Below are 21,242 nucleotides of genomic sequence, written 5' to 3'. Positions count from 1 at the left end.
TAGTTTATCGAAAACTCACTTTTTACGACATTCGGCCCCGTGCCGGTTTGTCGCGAAACTTCGACAGGTCATAACTTCTTCGTTATAACTCGGATTTCGGCATTCTTTATATATCCGTAATCCTTGACACGCCCACTACAAGTTTCTTAATAGATATCGGCTTTATCTAAAATTTAATTTTTGACGCTCATTTTTATTCTTAATTAATTAAATCCTAATAATTAAACATAAAACACATAATTCACATAATATTCACATAATTCCTTTTCATTTCTTCAAAATGAGTTACAAATGTTAACCTAGACTATAATGTCAATATTAATGCCTAGCCTAGAAACACGGGCATTACAGAATAAACCCTAGGACTGGGCCCATGAGTATATGATGGGTTGAAAGAACCCTCAGGGATGGGCTCATAATTGTATGTTGGGTTGGAATATACCCCAAGGCTAGGCCCAATTGTATTTGTGGTATGTGGTACTTTGGAGAACTCACTAAGCTTTGTGCTTACAGTTTATGTTATGATTTCAGGTACTTCTGGTACGAAAGGGAAGTGTCCAACGTGATGACACAACATTCCCCTGATGATTCCTCATATGTTTTCATCTGTACTCTGATGTTTTGTTGACAATTTATTTTGTGATTGACTTTGTGATACCTGATGAATGAAACTATTGGTTTTTAAAACGAAAAATTTTATAATTGTTTTTGAGTTGTTACATATGAACGTTTTAAATCATAATCAATACTTTGTAGGGTTTGTATGAAGTTAACTAAAAAAATAATGTTTAAAATATGAGATTGAGATACTTGCAACGTACGTACATACTACATGGCCGCTACTTCAATATGTGAATAAGGTGGTCGGACTCGAATAGGAAAATTTCAATGGAATTCATATAGAAATGAGTCGATATCGGTCAAAATGTTAAAAAGAAAAAGAAAATGTTAAAGAGTTTCGACTGTGATCCGGCGTTTTGCTGATTTGACCCGACCCGTTCTCATTAACTATGTCCATGTGCGTACTAGGCGCATTTTAGAGAGTGACAACAACATACCGTCACAAAACTCGGAACCCGCCGCCGGACGCTTCTAAATCCATCTGAGAAGAATTTCTAATGGCGAAGGAGAAGAGCGATGTGTCTTCAATGGAAGTCGATGATCAGATCAGTACCAATCCCAAGTTCTCAATCAACGGTCTGTCCCTAATTACGCACAAACACATGTATTCACACGCACCATACCCAATTACTTGTGAACAAAACTTGTCTACTTGTGTCGATGATTTAATTGAAGTAGAAATCTTATGTGAATTGAGATAATCGGTGCTTTTGCAGTGCTGCAGCTTCTAAAATCATCGCAGATGCAGCATGGATTACGTTTTGGGGACTACACTCGCTATCGGTAATGTCGAACATGTGTATTGATTCTAGGTTTTAGTTTTTTCTAAATTGATACGCATGGGCATTTGGAGGTTTTGCGAATCTTATCTGGATTTGCAATTACAGGAGATATTGCACTGCTCGGTTGAGGAGACTGTACAAATCGTTGAAGTTCACACATGGGCGTGGAAAATATACCAAAAAGTCCATAACAGCATCTACTGTTACTGAAGTCAGGTATGTTAATGTGTGATTCGTGTTTATGGCCCGAGTTTTGGTTGTTGGATTGAGTTTATTTATTCCTTTGATGATAATGAACTGCAATGAGGAATGATTCAATGAGGTTATTGGTAGTCGAACTTAATTGGGATAGTATAAATTGCATGGGATGTGGTGATGCCTTCAAGGTCGCCTTTTTGGATCCCATTTCCCCTTTTACTAATCCAAAGAAAAAAATGAAGATTGAAAAAGAAAGTTTGGGATCTCTAGAGGTTCAGGATGGAGCAGTAGGCATGTTGTTACTGAAAGTAGCATCATCTACAACTATTAATCATAGGTTCCTCTAAGAATTAAGTTCTTTCATCCAAATTATTTTAGAAGTAACTTAGACACTGATGCATGGATTGAAGATAAAGGTCATTATTCAATAAGTTGTCTAATTTGAAACTAACACCTTTTTGGACCTTCAACAGGTTTCTCCATCTAGTTCTCTACACAGCAGAAAGAGCATGGAGTCACGCCATGGAGAAAAGACAACTCCCTGATGGACCAAATGCACGCCAAAGAAGCTACCTGATTGGTCGGTTGCGTAAAGCAGTAAAGTGGGCCACACTTTTTGCAGAATTATGTTCTATCAAGGGAGATTCTAGAACATCACTAGAAGCTGAGGTATAATTTTTTTTGACATATTTATATAGTAGGATTTCATTCACCATCTTTCACCCTTTCCACTAAGCAAGTTGATTTCAATTTGCAGGCTTATGCCTCATACATGAAAGGGAATTTATTATTTGAACAAGACCAGAATTGGGATATTGCATTGAAGAGTTTCAAGAGTGCTAGGCAAGTCATTTTATCTCTTACATACCTAACTTTATCTCTTTTATCATTATATATCTGTAACAGTTTATTATCTTTAAGGATACTAAAACAAAACTGATATCAAACAGAGTTGTGTATGAGGAACTTGGAAAATATGGAGATTTAGAGAACCAAGTTTTGTGTCGTGAGCGTGTTGAGGAACTAGAACCAAGTATACGCTACTGTTTGCACAAAATTGGAGAATCAAATTTACAAGCTTCTGAACTTGTACACATTGGAGAAATTGAAGGACCTGCACTTGACCTTTTTAAAGCTAAATTGGAGGTAATGCTATTAATTTGAATACCCTTTTAACTTCACACAAATCTTATTTCTTCCATTGTCTTCATTTTTTTTTGATAAATCCAGGCTGTTATGGATGAAGCAAGATCTCAACAAGCTGCATCCATGACCGAATTTCATTGGCTAGGGCATAGATTTCCAATATCAAATGCCAAAACTCGCGTTTCCATTTTGAAAGGTTAGTTATCATTTATCAGTTATATCAGTCTTTAGTGCTTTGAGGGTATGTCTAATTCTTCAATTTCCCGATTTACCCTTTCAGCTCAGGAATTGGAGAAGGAGGTTAATGATCGAAAGGAAGGTGCTCTTCCATCTGAGAAAAGACTTGCTGTTTTTGACAAAATCTTTGCTGCATATCATGAAGCCCGAAGCTCCATTCGTAGTGACTTGGTATATAATGAGATTATTTTATATATCCATAAATATATTTTTTCTGATTGAGTTTTTTATTATTTTTTTAGGCGAATGCTGGTAATTCTGAAAACATGAAGGATGATTTGAGTGGTCTTGATAAAGCAATAGGTGCTGTATTAGGGCAACGTACCATTGAACGCAACCAGCTGTTGGTTAGTATTGCCAAGAGTAAACTAAGCAAGACACGTGATGAAAAAAATGAAAAAGTTACAAAACCTGAAGAACTTGTGAGGTTGTATGATCTTCTTTTACAGGTAATCATTCATTTGATGTCTTTAAATGATAATTGTTGCTATTGCTGATATATGTCGTTAATTTTTAATATCAGAATACAGCAGATCTTTCTGATTTGTTGAGTTCTGGAAGAGACAGAAAAGAGGAAGAAGTTGCATTATCTGAAGAATGTGAACTCAAAAGTTTGATCTTCCGAGCAGAAAGGTTTGCATGACATTTGGTTTTGTAATATTATAATGTTTTTGGAAGGAATGGAATCTGTCAAAGGAATTGCAACCAAACACAAACACGCCCATGGAATGGAATCACGAATTCCAATTCCGGGAAAACCAAACACCTCTTTATATATTTTTTTTTGCAGGTGTTTTTTCTTGGGTAAATCTTATAGTTCAGCTGGGAAGAGGACAGAAGCATATTCTTTGTTTTCTCTTGCGCGTTCTCTCTCTGAAAAAGCCCTAAAGAAAGTTCAAAGTGTGGCTACACATGATCAGGTGTTTACCCTTTTTCAGGCCTCTCTAACTTCAAACTAAATAAAATTTATTAATAAAATGATATCTATTTTTTTTTTAAATAATAATAGGCAATGGTGAAAGAATTGGAGACATTATATAAAGATTGCAGATCCAACAGCTGTATTGAACATGCAATGGGGATTATGGAACATGAGAAGGCTCCTAATGATCTTTCAAAAAAGATTTCTGCTGTGTCAATATCTGCAAATGGGAATGATAAGAAGGTATGAAACACCTTTTTTTTTTTTTTTTTTTGGGCAGAGTTTCGGTCTAAAATTACAAAATATGATTAGGGGCATTTTAGTCGTTTTAAAAGAAGATTCAGTCTAAATTTGCAAAATGCAGTTAGGGGCATTTTAGTAATATGGCAAAGTTTCAGTCTGAAATCACAAATTATTATTAGGGGCATTATAGTAATTTTGGCAAAGTTTCGGTCTAAACTTACAAAATCCGATTAGGGGCAGTTTAGTAATTTTGGCAAAGTTTCGGTCTGAAATCACAAAATATGATGAGGGGCATTTTAGTATTCAGTTTAAAATTACAAAATATGACAAGGGGCGTTTTAGTTGGTGTTTTTCTGCAAAGTTTCAGTCTGAAATCACAAAATATGAGTAGGGGCATTTTAGTAATTTGGCAAAAGTTTTGGTCTAAACTTAGATGTGATGAATTAAAAATTCCAGGGTGAAAAGTATCTGGTTGAGAAGTTGGATGTGTATGAGTCGGCTGTTGCTGATTCAAGCACAAGGGTGGCCCCGCGTATTGCAGCATTCCAGCCAGGTTTTCAAGCAATTCCTCGCAACCCAATTGTTCTGGACCTTGCTTATAATACAATTGATTTCCCATCAATTGAGAACAGAATGAAGAAAGACAAAAAGGGTGGTTTCATTAGTAGGCTTTGGGGTTAATTTATACAAATCAGAATTTGGATTTAATATATATATTTTTTTTTTTACTTTGTGTTGATTTTTGGTCAGACTTGTTAGATTTTGGACAGTTTTGTAAGTTAAATCTCCCGGCTCTTTGTATTGTGTGTTGTTTTGTGAACCATTTTCTGAAGAGTGAAATTGAACAATAATACTTTTATGAGATATGAGATTAGCTTTTGTAGTCAATTTAAAAAGGTTGGAAACCAATAGTTGATCAATACTAGGAGACTATTTATGTGATGGTAGTAGATCTAAGAACTCTATTGGTATGTCACTTTCTTTTAAAATATGAGATAATTATGGGGCGATTCTATTCCAAGCCTTTCCTATCTTATAGTTTTAAGAAACTCCTATCTATAAAAATATTTTTGGTGATTTCAAATGAACATTTTGTATGAATATTATTATGGTTATGTGTATGTTGATTAGACATAAAGCTATATAAAAGCCATAGGGGAGTGATTTTAATATGATCCATAATTATATTTCTGAGGTAGAATTTATATAAAAGTAGTTGTAAATTTTTGTAACATGTAAAATAGCAAAATATAAAAGTTCATAGAAGCTCTCAAAAGCTACTTGAAATAGCTTTTCGATTATGTGTTTTTTGTTTAAAATAAAATTCTAAACATTTATTTTTCTTTAATTCAAGTTTCTTTACTGTTGAAAGGTAAAAAAAAGTTAAAAGCTCATTGTCAAACATACTTAATATCTTTTTACTAGTAAATTTACTAAATTGTATGTAAAACAACATATTTTCAATCCATTTTAATTAGAGAATGTATTTATAAATTAAGTTTATAATCAAATACTGTATTGGTTAAAATATAGTTTTATATTTTATTATTAATATAAAATTATGTCTCTTGATTGATTGTACACTTACAAGCTTGATAATTATTTTCTTTACTATGCTTTCTAAAATACATTCTCCTTAAATATGATTGCCTATTTTTATACAAAAAAGTTTATGTACTTTTGGAGCCGGGTGCTTAGTTGATTAAAAAATGCTTTATAGCCAAACGTAAGGGCTAAGGCATCAAAATATTTTAGTTATTTTATCTTTTTCATTACTGTCAAGTAAAGAAATATCAAATATGATTGCTGTGTATTGATTTGTATAGTAGTTTTTGACTATTATTGATTCTTTGTATTTACCCATTATATATAGGTTTTAATGATGTGATTAAGACTTAACCCTTCCCATAAGCTCCGAATTAGTTTAGTTGAGCTAAACCCGAAGCCCTTTGTATGTTCATAGTAAAACTCAATAATATACAAAAACTTTAAAAAGATTACTTGCAAATTTATTGTTTGATTATCATAATTCCACTTTGTCATTTCAATAAGATCCTACATGTGGTATTAGAACTTGATCTTTGAGGTTTAAACAGTTATTTCAAGTCAACGATCCAAAATGACAACTTTATCTTATGAATCTTTTATCGTTCTTTTACACGCTCATAACATTTCGTTATTAGAGCTATTCAATGTAAGCAACTTACATTCCAGATCAATTTTGAGCTTAAATAAAGTTACTTACTTCGTGTGTTCATTACTTTTAACTTTGATTTGAATTGATTCACAAGTTCAAAATTCAATAATATACAAAGCTTTGAAAAGATTACTTGCAAATTTATCGTTTAATTCATGATTATCATAATTCTGCTATGTCATTTCAATGGAACCCTACAATTATAACATCATCGTACTATTAAAATTTATTTTATTAAAATAACTGATTTTAAAAAATCAATCTAATTATAACATTATATTTTAAAAAAATACTATGATATTATATTTTATAATAAATTTATCGAATCATTAATAATACAAATTGTTTTGTATTTCATTATTACTAACTATACTTTTTCAAAATATATATTGGAATAGGATAAAATAAAAACAAAACTTTATAGTAAATATATCAATAAAAATATGTTTTTATTTTATATATACAACCATATTATTATTAGAGTAGATTACAAATTTGGTCATGTTGTTGGCACTCTTCTACGGTTTATTTCAAGTTTTGAAAGATTGATGTGGATAGTCATTATGATTTCAAAATGTTACACGCTTGACCCTTTTAGTCGTTAGTCATTACGGTCAACGACCCTCCGTTTAAAAGCCTTCATATGACCCTTACATGAGAACATTTATGTCTTTTTACATGTCTCTTCTAACGTCTATATGAATTGAAACAATCATCTTTCCCCTTATACTATGCTCTTCCCCTTTTACCTTCTCGTCTATAGTTCCGAAGATGTATATTGATCATCCAAATAAACACCAAATTATGATTTGTGTGTATGGAAGCCATGTGATCATCGTCATATCCTAGAGTAACCTTAACCAATGTATAAGATTATGGAGTTGTTCTAGGTTTGGCAAAGATGATAGGAGTAGAGGCAGTGACGGATCCAGAACGAAAAATCAGGGGTTGCACAAATTTTTTAAGGGTTGCACTACTAGAAAAAAATAATCATTTCCGAAGGCAGTTTCCGCCACAAAATAATCATGAAACCGATGAATTACACTAAATTATCAGAATTTATGATGGACTGCTAACGGATTAGTGACAGATGTTTGACAAATTTCCAACGGATTTGTGACAGATTTCGATGAATTTTCACTAAATTTACATTTGAAGACAAATTTGGAGGGGTAGCCAGCGCTACATAATGGATATGCCCATGAGTAGAGAGACAAATAAAAAGACAAAAATAGCCTCATGTGTAGGGCATGTGAGGGCAATTGACCGACCAAGCATGTAGCATTTTGAAACTATAAGGACTATTCATATCAATTTACAAAACTAGGACCAGAAGTGTTAACCACTAATACCAAAAATGTAATTTACTCTTATTATTACCATCTATTACACTTAAAAATGCATTATTAGATCATGTACTTTAAGAATTGTGTTCAATAATCAAACTAATGGTATGAGATGTCAAAAGTAGAATTTTATGATAATAAATAAAAAATTGTTATTGGTTGTTTGCATGTTACAGCTTTTTGGCGCGCACCACCGTAGATGCCCCTAGCCCCTTGTAAACCCTTCGGCTTAACTTTGATATCTCAACAGAGAGTAGGAGCAAACACAGGAAACATCGGAGACTTCAATGGCATCCACGAAAACTCGCTACCTCTGTTTTTCCCTCCTCCCTATTTTCCCGCATCTTTCGTTCAAAAATGATCCCAAACTCACTCTTTCTCTCTCTACGTTGTTCGTTCCTGTTATTGTTCCTACATCCTTCCTATCCGTCATTGATTCTGAAAGCCACGATCATACAATTGTATTTAACCCTATTATTCAATTTCATTCTGAATTGATCGAGACTGAAGGGTCGGGAAGAAGAAGATGTATTGAAGAGTGGGTATCCATTCTCATTTTATGATCGAAATTAGGGCGTCCCAGAAGAGGATTATATTATTTCAGAAGTAGTTGTGTGCCCCCTAATGCTGGAGGTTGGGATCAATGCAGCAGGAGGCAATGATGTATTTCTCCAAACTCGACGATTCCCCAATGTTTCGTCAACAGGTTTGTGTTGCTATCTGTAGCATTTTGATTTATCTATTTGAAGTCATGTTGTTTATGTTTTTTGTGGTTTGTTATGTCTTTGAGAAATAGTATGCTCCTTTTGTCAATCAAATCGATAGTATTGTTGTTCAATGAGGAAACATATTGGTTTAATTTGATGCCAAACTGGTAAGCTGTATAATAGAAAGTGAATATCTATCTTGTTGCATTTTGATTCATCAAACCATCCCCTTGTAGATAATTACTTTCTGGATTGAACCTCTTTTACCACTTTACAGAAAGTTGATTCTGTTTTCTTATGAATAAGGCTTTGAGTTATAATAGTCATTCCATTTTACTTGTTATGTTCTTCGACTTTATTAATCATAAAGGCTGAAAGATTGCAAGCAGAGTAATTTTTACCAACAGAATCAACACATTTATGATTTATGTAAACTTGTATACTAGAGATTTACGTTTTAGATATCAAATAAAACTGAGAGATTGAATTCACAGAAAAAGTTATAAAAAAAAAAACAAACAAGAAAAAGTGATATTTGGAAGAAAATACATGCCTGACACAGTGGCCGATTATGATTTGAATACGAATTTGAAGAATAAGTAAATCAACAAAAGAAAATTAACAAAATGAACTACCAAATTGACAACCCTACCAACACTAACAAGCTAACCTAAACAAATTTAGTCATGATTCCAGTATCAATTTTGGTTATAATTCCAATATCACAAGCATCAATTAAGTAATTTACAAATGTCTAGTCTTACATAGAGCTGAGAGCAACCTGACTAGCATTGCATAATGTCATAATCCATTACATTTAGTTGGCCTTAAGCATGTTTCAAAAGTATATATATGTGCTTACAATAATTGAAATGCTGTTTATGTATTCCAATATTTTTGTATACTTGAAAGACATCAGTTTTTCCTTGACAAAGTATTTCACATTCTCAAGTATATAACATGTGAATGTATAATTTTCCATAATGCAGATCCAGTGTTTGGAAGAAATTGCAGAGACACTAAGGGAGAGAGGTTCAAAGTTCTATAAAGGCTGTCGAAAGTACACGTAAGGCTTTATTTGTTTCCTCTATTAGCAATTTTCACATCTTTTAACCATCCAAAATTATTAAACTCCACAAAAGAAATAGATCAAATACAAAAAACTTACATACAATTCAAAAGATATTTATATTCTACCATGATTGCATTGTTGATGATTTTGTGCTCTAACTTAGCTGCATGCCCACCATGTGTTTGTGGAAATGTTACTTAGTTCTTTTTTGGGTTCTACAGAGAAGGCCTAACAGAAGCAAATGAAAGGGATGCTGCTTTTGCAAGCTCCCTTGAAAGTTTTGGTGGAGGACCTGATCCTATTTCTATGGCTTTTGGAGGTAAAGTTAAAAATTTCAGTTACATAAACTTTTAGCTTTAAGATGAATTCTTTTACATTGACCAAAATAACTTTGTGATGTTTCCTATCTGTTAGTGACAATACCATTTGTTTTTATGTTCCCAGGTCCTGACATGATAAAGTTTGCAGTTGTTTTAAGAGAAATTGGGACATATAAAGAAAGTCTTCGATCAAAGGTCTTAAATTTTAATTTTTTCAATTTCTTACCAAAATACCACTCAAGCACCTACATATACACAATGGGGTCATTTTACTTTTAGTGGACATAACCGATACATTGAACTTAGCTTTTACAATATAATCACTATATGAAAAAATATCTTTCATTTACATATGTAAAATAGCATAGTTATGGAATTTGCAACACTTATACCAGATTGAGCATCCACTTTTAATCTTAATTTCTCTTTTCCAGATTGAGCATACACTAAGCGATAGATTAATTCGCTTCACCAATATGGAGCTGCAAGATATCAAGGTTCTATAATTTACTGTATTCCATAATATTTATCTCAACATTTTTCTTAATACTTTCTTATTTTTGAATTTTGAGTGATACAGGAAGCTAGGAAACGTTTTGACAAGGCTGATGCTGTTTATAGCCAGGTATTTAATTTTTCTATATTTGTTTATTTATCAAAGAGATGAATGTAACTACATTTGATTTGAGTATTTGACATGTCATCATGTTTGCACATTTTGGTTTGCAGATACGTGACAAGTTTTTATCATTGAGAAAAAGTACTCGAACAGAAATAGCTGTTGCAATGGAGGAGGTATATGTGTTGTCTCGTATAAAAATAATTTAAAATATAATGCAATAATTTGGTGTTAGTTATACATGGGTAACATCGTCATTTGGAATTCTAATTTGGTAGAGAGACGTTCCAGGAACTTTATAATGCAAGAATGACATTTGAGCAAGCTCGCTTCAATCTGGTATTTACACATTTCTCCCCCTCCATTTAAATTTCTTTTATCGAATGTGAAGGGCAATAATGTCATATCCAATATAACTTCAGGTTTCTGCTCTTTCAAGCGTTGAAACAAAGAAACGATTTGAGATTGTGGAATCTCTTGGTGAGGCAATGGACGCCCATCTTCATTATTTCAAACAGGTAAATGATTCTTTTTCTTTCTCCTTTTCAATCTTCTTCACTTCTCTTCTTCCAAACTAATAACCCTTTTGTTTTTGTAGGGATATGAGTTGTTAATTCAAATGCAGCCTTACATCCAACAGGTTTTATTACTGATAAATTGAAACTCACAGTGTGTTCTTTCTTTTTTATTTCTACTTCACAAAAGTTATATTTTTTCAATTCTTTTACAGGTATTGTTACATGCACAGAAAGCTAGACAAAGCTACTATTCAGAACAACAAACACTAAACGAAAGGGTCCAAGAATACAAGAAACACATTGATGTGGGAAGCAGAATCTCTTCTAATATTTCTGTTGGTAATAATGGTGACATGGCACAACAATATCCAAGAAACTCCCATAAAGTAATACACGCGGTTATGCAGTCTGGTGCAGAGGGGAAGGTACTCTTTTACTTTTACATTATAACAATACTCTGTTCTATTCCATAACACTAACAAGTAACAACAGCCTTTTAGAATTCTATTTTTATCCTTATTTTCCAATTGCTAAGACTTCAATAGTTTAGGTTCAAAACATCAAACAAGGATATCTATCAAAACGCTCCTCAAATTTGAGAGGAGATTGGAAGAGAAGATTCTTTGTACTTGATAACCGAGGGATGCTGTATTACTATCGCAAGCAATTAGCCAGACCTTCTGTAAGTCAATCAGATTCTTTCTTCTTGATAAATAATCACAATCTTTATCTCTATTTATATTTATATAAAAATTTTCAGGGATCTGGTGTACAGAGAGGTAATACAGCTGAGCCTGGGCCTGGCATACTCAGCAGGTGGCTATCTTCTCATTATCATGGTGGGGTGCAGGATGTGGCACGCCACACAGTCAACTTGCTTACATCTACAATAAAGCCTGATGCTGAACAATCAGATTTGAGATTTTGTTTCAGGATTATCTCACCAATGAAGATATACACTTTACAAGTGAGTTGACTTTGTTTGTGTTTCTGATCATCATAATCCGTCATTTTCCTTTCTGACCCTCTAAACTAAATCCAGGCAGAAAGCTCACTGGAACAAATGGATTGGATTGAAAAAATAAACGGAGTAATAGCTTCACTCTTAAGTTCCCAAACACCTGAGATGGTAGGTTTCAAAAGGGTATATGATAGAGAATATGTACATTGCTATTATCTGCAACTTGCCATATTTAAAGTCTTTTAAGATGAGGAAAATTGTTTTTTTTTTTTTTTTTTTTGTACAGCATCTATGTACAAGTCCTACGAGTGAAGGTAGTTTAGGAGAAATCCCAATGAGTCAAGATAGGAAGACATCTGCAGAATGTAGCAGTGAGAAAGATAGGAGTTCAAGAAACGTGATGCGTGCATGTAAAAGCTCACAACAATTACGATATGGTGGAAGAAATGAAAAACCTGTTGATGCATTGAGAAAGATAGTTGGTAATGATAAGTGTGCTGATTGTGGTGCACCTGATCCAGACTGGGCTTCCTTAAATCTTGGAGTTCTTATCTGCATCGAGTGTTCAGGTGTTCATCGCAATCTTGGTGTTCATATATCCAAGGTCAGTTATATGTCAATTTTACCCTCGAATTTGTTATTTTTGGTTTTGGGGGATTTTTTGAATCTGGCATTGGTTTTGTGTAGGTAAGATCTTTGGAACTTGATGTCAAGGCATGGGAACCTTGTGTGATCAAGCTGTTCCAGTCATTAGGGAATGTATTTGCCAATTCAGTATGGGAGAAAATGTTGACTGTAAAAAGAAGTCATCAGGCTGATGATGAATTACCTAGGAGGTAAAATATTAATTTAATGTGGTTTAATACAAACTATTATATCCTCTTTCTTTGGGTTAGCAGCTTGATGACTTCTTTTTGATCTTGATGTTGTGATTCTTATACTAATGATTTTAGGTCCATGGAGTCTGATAAATCATGTGAGTCCTTGGGAAAACCTAGTTGTGATGATCATATATCCACAAAGGAAAAGTTCATTCATGCAAAGGCAAGTCCATTTCCATTTTTTTTACTACTTGAGCCATTTTTCATCAATAAAAAAAATTAACACTAAAACATCATATCTATCTTGTAATTGCAGTATTCAGAAAAGAGATACATTGAAAAAGTAAAAGACCCTCGTGATGTTACGACACTGGAACAACAATTATGGGAAAATGTGCGTTGTAATGACAAGAAAGCAGTTTACCTTCTTATCATCATATGCAATGCAGATGTGAATGCCACTTATGGTGCTGCCATCACACACTCACAAGACCTAACTGCAGTTGAGGTTGACCATGACCATGAATACGAATGTGACTACTTAAAAAGTTATTCTACAGATAGTTCCTCCTCAAGATCTTCAGCCTCAATAAAAGGGACTAATGATCCCTTAACCAATGAAGCCCTAGATGGTTGTTCCCTTCTTCATTTGGCTTCCCAAACTGCTGACTGTACCATGGTGGAACTGCTGTTACAACATGGAGCAAATATTAATGCTTGTGATTCAAAAGGTCAAACGCCACTTCATCATGGTATCATGAGAGGACGACTGGCAATCGTAAAGTTACTTCTTACCAGGTATTTAACATTAGTATATTGGAGTTGTTGATATGAGTAATAGTAAGACAAGTTTGATTGATTTTTGATAGGGGAGGTGATCCATTAGCAGCAGACATGGAAGGTAAAACGCCACGTCAGCTTGTGTCAGAATTAGGAATTGATGATATCCAACTCCTTGCCCTTCTACGAGCATCAAAGAGATAGCACCAAAGAAACTGCAAAGACTAGTAGCTCAATTTTGGTCAACCTTGGATCTTGTATATTTACTTTATACACATACATAATAGTAACTTATAAAAAATGCTTAAATTTTTGGTAACTAGGAGATATAGCATGCTGTACATTAACCAATATTTTTCGATTCTTGAATATACACTTTGTAATCCTTACATATAGGTGCTAAATGCAAGAAATAGCAATTTACTTGCTATTTTTCCTTGTTATAGCATTGTACTTTCATTTTTTTTTCTTATTTTAACATTGCTCTTTTAGATTATTCCTTGTTAGGGAATTCTACTTTAAAAAATTTACCCATTATAGCAATGGGTAACTGGCTACCTAATGTACTAGTCATCCCGTTGACTTTTTGCTGACTTTCTATTTTTCCTTGTTATAGCGAAGTTGTGCCCTATTGATAGGTCTGCAATTCGTTCGATAGAATATTCTAAATTTTGTTCGTCATCTTCAATAGAGGTTCTTCGTTGCTATAGAAATTCGGATGGATCATAACAGTGAAGATATGTACAAGTTCATCCTCAACGATCATATTATGAATGATAATATACGTAATCATAATTTTCCCCATCATATCCTTGTCCCGCAAAAGACATGGGTGTCGAAGAAATGCAAAACAAGCTTGTAGAACTCCAAATGCTCGATCAACATCTTTTTTTGGAAGCCTCTTGATGTTTAACGAACAAATTGTGTTTCCAAAGTTGGGGACGTTAATGTCATTGCATGTGTCGGGTGTTTTGAAGAATGCATGTCATATTCATACGAATGACTTCCAAAATGATTGTTGGTTTACTGCCTCTACCTACATATTGTCTAGCCTAAGTGGTGGGATACTTTTTCCATGTCCGGTGCATATAATCAATGTTTCCTATCATACCTAGAAATCCACGTTCTTCCCCACATGAAGTGGTCTTGCCAAATCTGCTTCATTAGGCCTTCTGAGATACTCTTCACCGAAACATGAAATGACACCTTCTACGCACTTTATTAAAGCATCCCTCATTACAGTTTCACTCATTCTCAAATATTCATCTTGTGCATCTGTTGATGTCCATACGTCAATGCCCATATAGTTGCGGTACATTTATGCAATGGTGAAAGACCTTGTATACCTATGGCATCACGTCTTTGTTGAAAATATAGGTCATTACCTATAACAGTTGTCACTATTTAGAGAAATAGTGATATTTGCATAAGAAATCTACGCTAAAAGGTTGTTTGATCATACGTTGGGTTGTCAACAAAGTAGTCTTTCATTGAACGTGCCTCACCCTGTTCAGGTTCTCGGTTGTAATACCTCCTTCTTGTTTTGTTCTGTGAGGATGACCACCTATGAGTAATTCATTGATGATTTCATCAAGTTGTCGATTTTGTTGAACAACCTGTGCTTCCTATTCTGAATATTCATTTGAACCCAATGAGTTTTCATTATGAGGCATTCTGAATATGTCGGTGCTATACTCTATTTATACTAGAAAAATAATGATTTATATTTCTTTTATCATTATAAATAAATATAATGTTAAATTAGTTTATCTAAATAAAATCCAAGCATCCAATACAAAGTTGACACATGGAAATGAAGATAATGTTCGATTTGGTAGATGATAAGATGAGACTGACAACTTTGTGTTCAATAAAGATGATAACTACAACTTCAGTTTTTGCTTTTTGGTTTGTTTTATATAAATTGTCCATTAGGGTTTTGATTTTGGTAGGTTTTCAGATGCCACTATACTCATTTATCTTGAATTTTATGACACAGTGGCATATTTATCAACATGTAGATGTATTATCCATTGAGGTACATTATCATGGTATGTTTGTTCATTGAGAACTCAAATATGCTAATGGGTTAGTAAAATGTTTAAACTTGTAATATTTGTGATGTGGAGTACATTAAATCTCTTGTTTTTCTTAAGTTTGAAACACACGTTATATGAATACAACAGTAGTCATTAATATATGGCACAATAAGATGTGATAGTTTTAGGTATGAAACCTTTTGAAAGATCTTAATTGGACATTAAAAAGGGTGAATCTTGTTGGGGTCGATATAAATATTGATGATGACATGTCTGAGGGGGTACTAGAAAGGGTGTAATAAATGTAATTAAAATAAGTTTTTTTTTTTTTGGTAAACATGTTTAACTTGAGTTAACATGAAACGGTGATCTTTTGTGAACATATTGAATTCGTAAAATGAATTTTTTTTTATGAAGATATTTGATTCATTGTATGATGTCAATGAACAAAATTAGAAGAATAAGAAACAATAGTTTCATGTTTTAACTTCATCATTTTTGTGATCTTTGTTTACATGTTCAAAACTATTGATTATTTTTCATAAGGCACAAATTTTCCAAGGAGTTAGTTGTAAGCAACATCACCAAATCTTTTTTAACAAAAGAACTACAACATGAAAACAATCAAAGCAACTAAAATAACAACCAACAACTTTTTTAAAGCCTTGTATGCTTAATATATTTTACTCGAGTCATATGTACACTTTCGCCATTTCCAGGTACTTGTTCTTGAGTCTTGACCAAATTGCCCCTATGAATTGCATTCAATAACAACAAACACAAACCACATTCCATGGTTCCAAAACAGCAACCGATTTTCGTGACCTAAAATTTCACCCAAAATTCAAACTTTCATACAACTTGCCCATCTTTTTCCCAATCAACATCTTGATCAATCAAGTGAGTTAAACTTGATGCTTGTGGGACCCATCCAAAACCTTCCATACTATTCAAAACTCCCTCCAACTTATTCTTATATCCTGCACTATGCAAACTACGTACTAAAGTAGTACACGTAGCAAAACTAAGCATAACCCCACGTTTCCCAATTTCATCAATCGATTTCACTGCTTCAGAAAATTTACCATTTTGACACAACCCATCAACCAATTTATCATAAACATCTTTTCCCGAAATACCCTTTTGTAACAAATCATCTAAAAGCATAAAAGATTTCTCCAAACTCCCTTCATCTTCATCCAACATTCCGTACACCACTTTATCTAAACTAATACCTTTCGCCACCATTTCCTCAAATATCGAAATCATTTTCGATTTTTTTCCCGATTTTATATAACCATGAGCTAAACAAGTGTATGTCACAATCGTTGGCATCAAACCCCGATTTTGCATTTCGATAAAAAGATCTTCTGCTTCTTCCATCATTTCGGATTTGCAGTAACAATCTATCAAGATTGTGAAAGTGACATGATTCGGTTTTATATGCTTGTTTTCAATCATATCTTTCAATAAAGCATCCGCTTCCACTATCTTTCCCATCTTGCAATACCCATCAATCAAAGTGTTGTAAGTATGAGCAGAAGCAATCCCTTTTTCCACCATTTCTTCGAATAATAACATCGCCTTTTCGATCTCCTTCTCTTTGCAACATCCATTGAGAAGGGCATTATAGGAAATATAATCCGGTTCAACACCATTCTCATTTATTTTATCAAACAACTCAAACGCCTCAGACAAATGCCCAGATTTACAATACCCATCAATCATTGTAGCATAAGTCACACCATCGAGTGTCAAACCCTTACAAGAAACTCCATCAAATAACTCCTTAGCTTTCTTGATTTCACCTAATTTACATAACCCACTTATCAAAACATTGTAAGTTACAATATTTGGAGGAACCCCTTTTTGACTCATTTCATCAACCAAATTGAAAGCTTCTTGCATATCACCATTCTTACATAGCCCAGAAATGAGAGAGGTGTAAGTGATGACATCAGGAAGAATGTTTCTTCCAATCATACTTTTGAATATTGAAAATGCTTCTTTTATGTTTCCCTTTTTGCAATGACCATCTATCATAGTTGTAAATATAATACGATCTGGGATTATATTAGAGTCAATCATTTCCTTAAAATACCTATCTGCAAACTCCATATCCTGCACTTTACTATATCCATTGATTATCGATCCATAAGTGAAAGAATTCGGTTTAACACCATTATTCTTCATTTGAGTTAACATTGACTGCACTTCTTCCATCTTTTTTTCTTTACAAAGACCGATTATAAGGGAATTATAGCAATAAACATCAGGTGGAGTACCTCTTTCTTTCATACCTGTCAATATTCCAATTGCTTCTTCAAAGCGATGAGCTTTACAGAGCCCAGATATGATTGAATTGTAAGTAAAAACATTTAACTTGACTCCATTAACAAACATTTCATCTTTTAACTTCAAAGCCTCGTCTACACACCCTTGTTTCATGAACCCATCAATCAAAGCACTATATGTCACATGGTCAGGATATGTGCCTACCTTTGACATATCTTCTAGAACCATCTTTGCTTCTTCCAATCTCTTAGCTTTGGATAGCCCATCTATGAGTGTTGTGTAAGTATATTGATCAGGAACCAAGCCCTTGTCTGCCATTGATGTTTTAAGCTCAAAAGCTTCATCCAAAAGCCCAGCTCTGCATAATCCTCCAATGAGCACATTGTATGTTACCAAACTTGGATCACAACCCTTTTCACCCATTTCCACAAACACCCTTTTGGCCTCGCTCATGTTTCCATTTTTGCATAGAGCACTAATCAAGTTGGTGTATATATACACATCAGGAACAATATGTAACTCAAGCATTTTGTCATACACCTTCCAGGCTAACTCTTTTTTATAATATTTCGATAAATTTGTCATCATAGAATGAACACAAGAAGAATCTGGAAAATGATTCCTATTGTTAATACCTGATACAACAGAAACAGCTTCATCGAACATTCTTTTGTTGTTATAAGCATCAATAATCATTCCATATAAGGAAGACCCAGAGTTTAAACCCTCGCCCTCCACACAAAAACTAGCAATTGATTCCATGATATCTGAAACCGGCTTCCGGGTTTCAATCATTTGCCCTAACAGAAGACTAGCATGTCTTGACTGATTGGAGTTACAAAGAACCGCAGCGAGAATCAAGAAAGATTTTAGGTTTTGAAGAGTACCAATTTGATGAAGCGACCAATTGAAGAAATGGAGAAGACGATTAGGGTCAGCACGTTGGTTTTGGTAAAGAACAGATTGAATCACATCTGGGTTTAGCGATTTCAGAAGATTAGGTGATGAATTTAGGAGGTGAGGCCAGTTGCGGTTCCTGAGAATGGCTGTGATTTCTCCGACTGTTTCCTCATTGATTCGTGAGGTGTTTGAAGAAGATTTTCTTGATTGATAAGTTAACACGAATCGGTTGTTGATGAAAGATAAGTTCCCGCGTGGAAATAATCTCATCATTTCTTGATCTTAGACTGTAAATCGCATTTGCAGGTTCGCTGGGAGAGAGATAGAAAACGCTGGGATTCGACTTCGATGTTACGTGGGTGAAGCATTCGATTCGATAACAAGGACTTCCATTTACAGATTTTCATTTTGACGATTGTATTTGAAGATAAATAATCCATATTAAAATAATAGGAGTATTATAAAAGCTATGGCGGTAGAATTATGCTCTCCCAATTGGTTAATTTTTTGCAAAATCAGTCCTAAAAATTCAAATTTGGTTCCTAAGGTTTGCAAAAAATTATACCACATCGTTTTTTAATATTATTTTTCGTTTTTTGTATACTTTATTTATTTTCGGGTTTTTTTTATAAATATATATATATTTTTTATTTTCTATTTTATATACACTTTATTCATTTTTTTTTTTAACTTTACTTTTCAACAATTTGATTTTTTTTACCTTTTGTTTTGTATTTTTTTAGTGTATATATAAAGTATATTAGAGTAGTTTTTTTTAGTTTTTTTTATTTTTTTTTCGTATTATATTTTTAATTTTTTCGTCTATTTATTTTTCTTATTTGTTTTCCAATTATTTGTTTTTATTTTTTTGTATTTTTAACCTTTTAATTGACCTTTTTCAAAAAAATGTTAAATGTATTAATATTTTAGAGCATATTAGAATTTTGATAATTTATAGTTTTTGTAATTTTTTTATTTTTATTCAAGTAAGTAAAATAGTTATGTTTATATTTGTAATTTCGGTCCAACTTATTTTCTTTTTATTCTTTTTTTCTTTAGTGCTATTATATTTACATTACGAAAAAATGAAAATTAAAAAAAAAAAAAAAGTTAACTTGTTTATTGAGAATTAGTGTTTCAATGTGTTATATAACTTGCAAGTTAAATCATATTTTTATATGTGATATCAATAGTTTAAAACTTTAAATTCAAGATAATATTTCAATTTGATAATAGACTAAAAGAAAGAACAAAAAATATAATAGTCGGTCTCTATAAAAAAAACTTGTTAGAGTAATTTAAATTGAATTCAAGTTCGTTTACTTGAATCTAAATAAATAAAAACATTAGAAAAACCATAAATAACTAAAATAGAAAAAAGGTAAAAAGGTAATAAAAAATCAAATTGTTGAAAAATAAAGTTAAAAATTGAAAATAAATAAAGTATATAAAAAAAGAAAATAAAAAATGTATATATATTTATTAAAAAACCGAAAATAAATAAAGTATACAAAAAACAAAAAATAAAGTTAAAAAACCATGTGGTGTAATTTTTTGCAAACCTCAGGGTCCAAATTTGAACTTTTTAGGACTGATTTTGCAAAGAAGTTAACCAAGTTAACCATGAAACTCGTTAAGTAAGATAGAGTGATAATTCTACGAGAAAGTTGTGGTCATAGCAATAACAAAATAAATATTAAAGCTTTTTTTCATTTACGCGTTAAAAATTTAGGGCTTTTATAATATTAGTCCATCATATAATTATTATTAGGGGTGTTTATGATTGCTTTTCAAAAATACTTATTGATTTAAAAAGAAAACAATAAAATATTTTTTATAACTAATTTTTATAAGACAAAATTTCACAAATGATCTTTTTGCTTTTCAATTTTTCTTTAAAATAGTCGTTATGGAACCTTTTTTTGTATGAATGGTTCCTTTGGAGCAAACATTGCACACAAACGGTCTTTGTAACTAACTTTGTTAATTGTATGTGAAATGACAAAAATACATTTTATTTTTTTGCACATAATTTGTCCTTATGATTCTATCTCTCCCTCTCTCACTCCTTTTCTCTAATGTAAGTTGGTGGTAATGGTTTCATTCTTTGTTTCTGTAACGTCCCAGAAATCAATGTGAAATTTTTTATTTATCTAATTAAGGTAAAATCATTGTTTCCAATCAAAACCAAATGCCAAGTACAATATCCAAAAATCAGAGTATCATAAAGTCTCCAAAACATGTCACTAAAGGATGTGTACGATCACGCATTTGCTTTCCCCCTATCATTCGAAGTGCCTGAAACGTAACACTTAAATCATAAGCCCAAACTTTGTGAATTCCCCCAAAGTACCCCACACAACAGAACATATAAACTCATGCATGTTGGGTCAAATCAATCATCGGACTAGAATACCCTCGGGTCCACAGACATCAGGCTGGATTACCCCCGGCCCAATCAGTCATCGGACTGGAATGTCTCAACCCAATCAGGCATAAGACTGGAACGCCAATATGC

At 32.9% G+C, this 21,242-nt stretch overlaps 3 protein-coding genes across 3 annotated transcripts; 2 read left to right on the top strand and 1 right to left on the bottom strand.

Moving 5' to 3' along the window:
- The first annotated feature begins 1,029 nt into the window (after window positions 1-1,029).
- On the top strand, window positions 1,030-5,013 carry LOC145107772 (signal recognition particle-related / SRP-like protein). Its single transcript, XM_079044721.1, has 13 exons — window positions 1,030-1,197; window positions 1,338-1,404; window positions 1,509-1,619; window positions 2,075-2,270; window positions 2,359-2,444; window positions 2,552-2,747; window positions 2,832-2,943; window positions 3,028-3,155; window positions 3,227-3,433; window positions 3,508-3,617; window positions 3,775-3,904; window positions 3,994-4,149; window positions 4,606-5,013. Exons 1-13 carry the CDS (start codon window positions 1,119-1,121, stop codon window positions 4,828-4,830), a joined length of 1,803 nt encoding a protein of 600 aa, XP_078900847.1. The 5' UTR covers window positions 1,030-1,118; the 3' UTR covers window positions 4,831-5,013.
- Window positions 5,014-7,899: 2,886 nt separating this feature from the next.
- LOC145107771 (ADP-ribosylation factor GTPase-activating protein AGD1-like) lies at window positions 7,900-13,821 on the top strand. Its single transcript, XM_079044720.1, has 19 exons — window positions 7,900-8,398; window positions 9,389-9,465; window positions 9,693-9,790; window positions 9,916-9,986; window positions 10,226-10,288; window positions 10,372-10,416; window positions 10,521-10,586; window positions 10,702-10,749; window positions 10,833-10,928; window positions 11,009-11,050; window positions 11,141-11,353; window positions 11,479-11,610; window positions 11,689-11,895; window positions 11,971-12,057; window positions 12,176-12,493; window positions 12,577-12,725; window positions 12,843-12,933; window positions 13,027-13,508; window positions 13,580-13,821. The coding sequence occupies exons 1-19, from the start codon at window positions 8,336-8,338 to the stop codon at window positions 13,692-13,694; spliced, it is 2,463 nt and encodes an 820-aa protein (XP_078900846.1). The 5' UTR covers window positions 7,900-8,335; the 3' UTR covers window positions 13,695-13,821.
- A 2,289-nt stretch (window positions 13,822-16,110) lies between these two features.
- Window positions 16,111-19,124, bottom strand: LOC145107770 (Pentatricopeptide repeat (PPR) superfamily protein). The gene has a single exon (XM_079044719.1). The coding sequence runs from the start codon at window positions 18,995-18,997 to the stop codon at window positions 16,382-16,384; it is 2,616 nt and encodes an 871-aa protein (XP_078900845.1). The 5' UTR covers window positions 18,998-19,124; the 3' UTR covers window positions 16,111-16,381.
- Window positions 19,125-21,242: the final 2,118 nt, after the last annotated feature.

This window comes from Lactuca virosa, chromosome 4, assembly GCF_052849685.1.
Source record: "Lactuca virosa cultivar CGN04683 chromosome 4, Lactuca_virosa_CGN04683_v6, whole genome shotgun sequence".
In the NCBI taxonomy this organism is placed as follows: domain Eukaryota; kingdom Viridiplantae; phylum Streptophyta; class Magnoliopsida; order Asterales; family Asteraceae; genus Lactuca; species Lactuca virosa.
The sequence above is the reverse complement of the archived record's forward strand: the minus strand, read 5'-3'. Positions and strand labels throughout refer to the sequence as shown.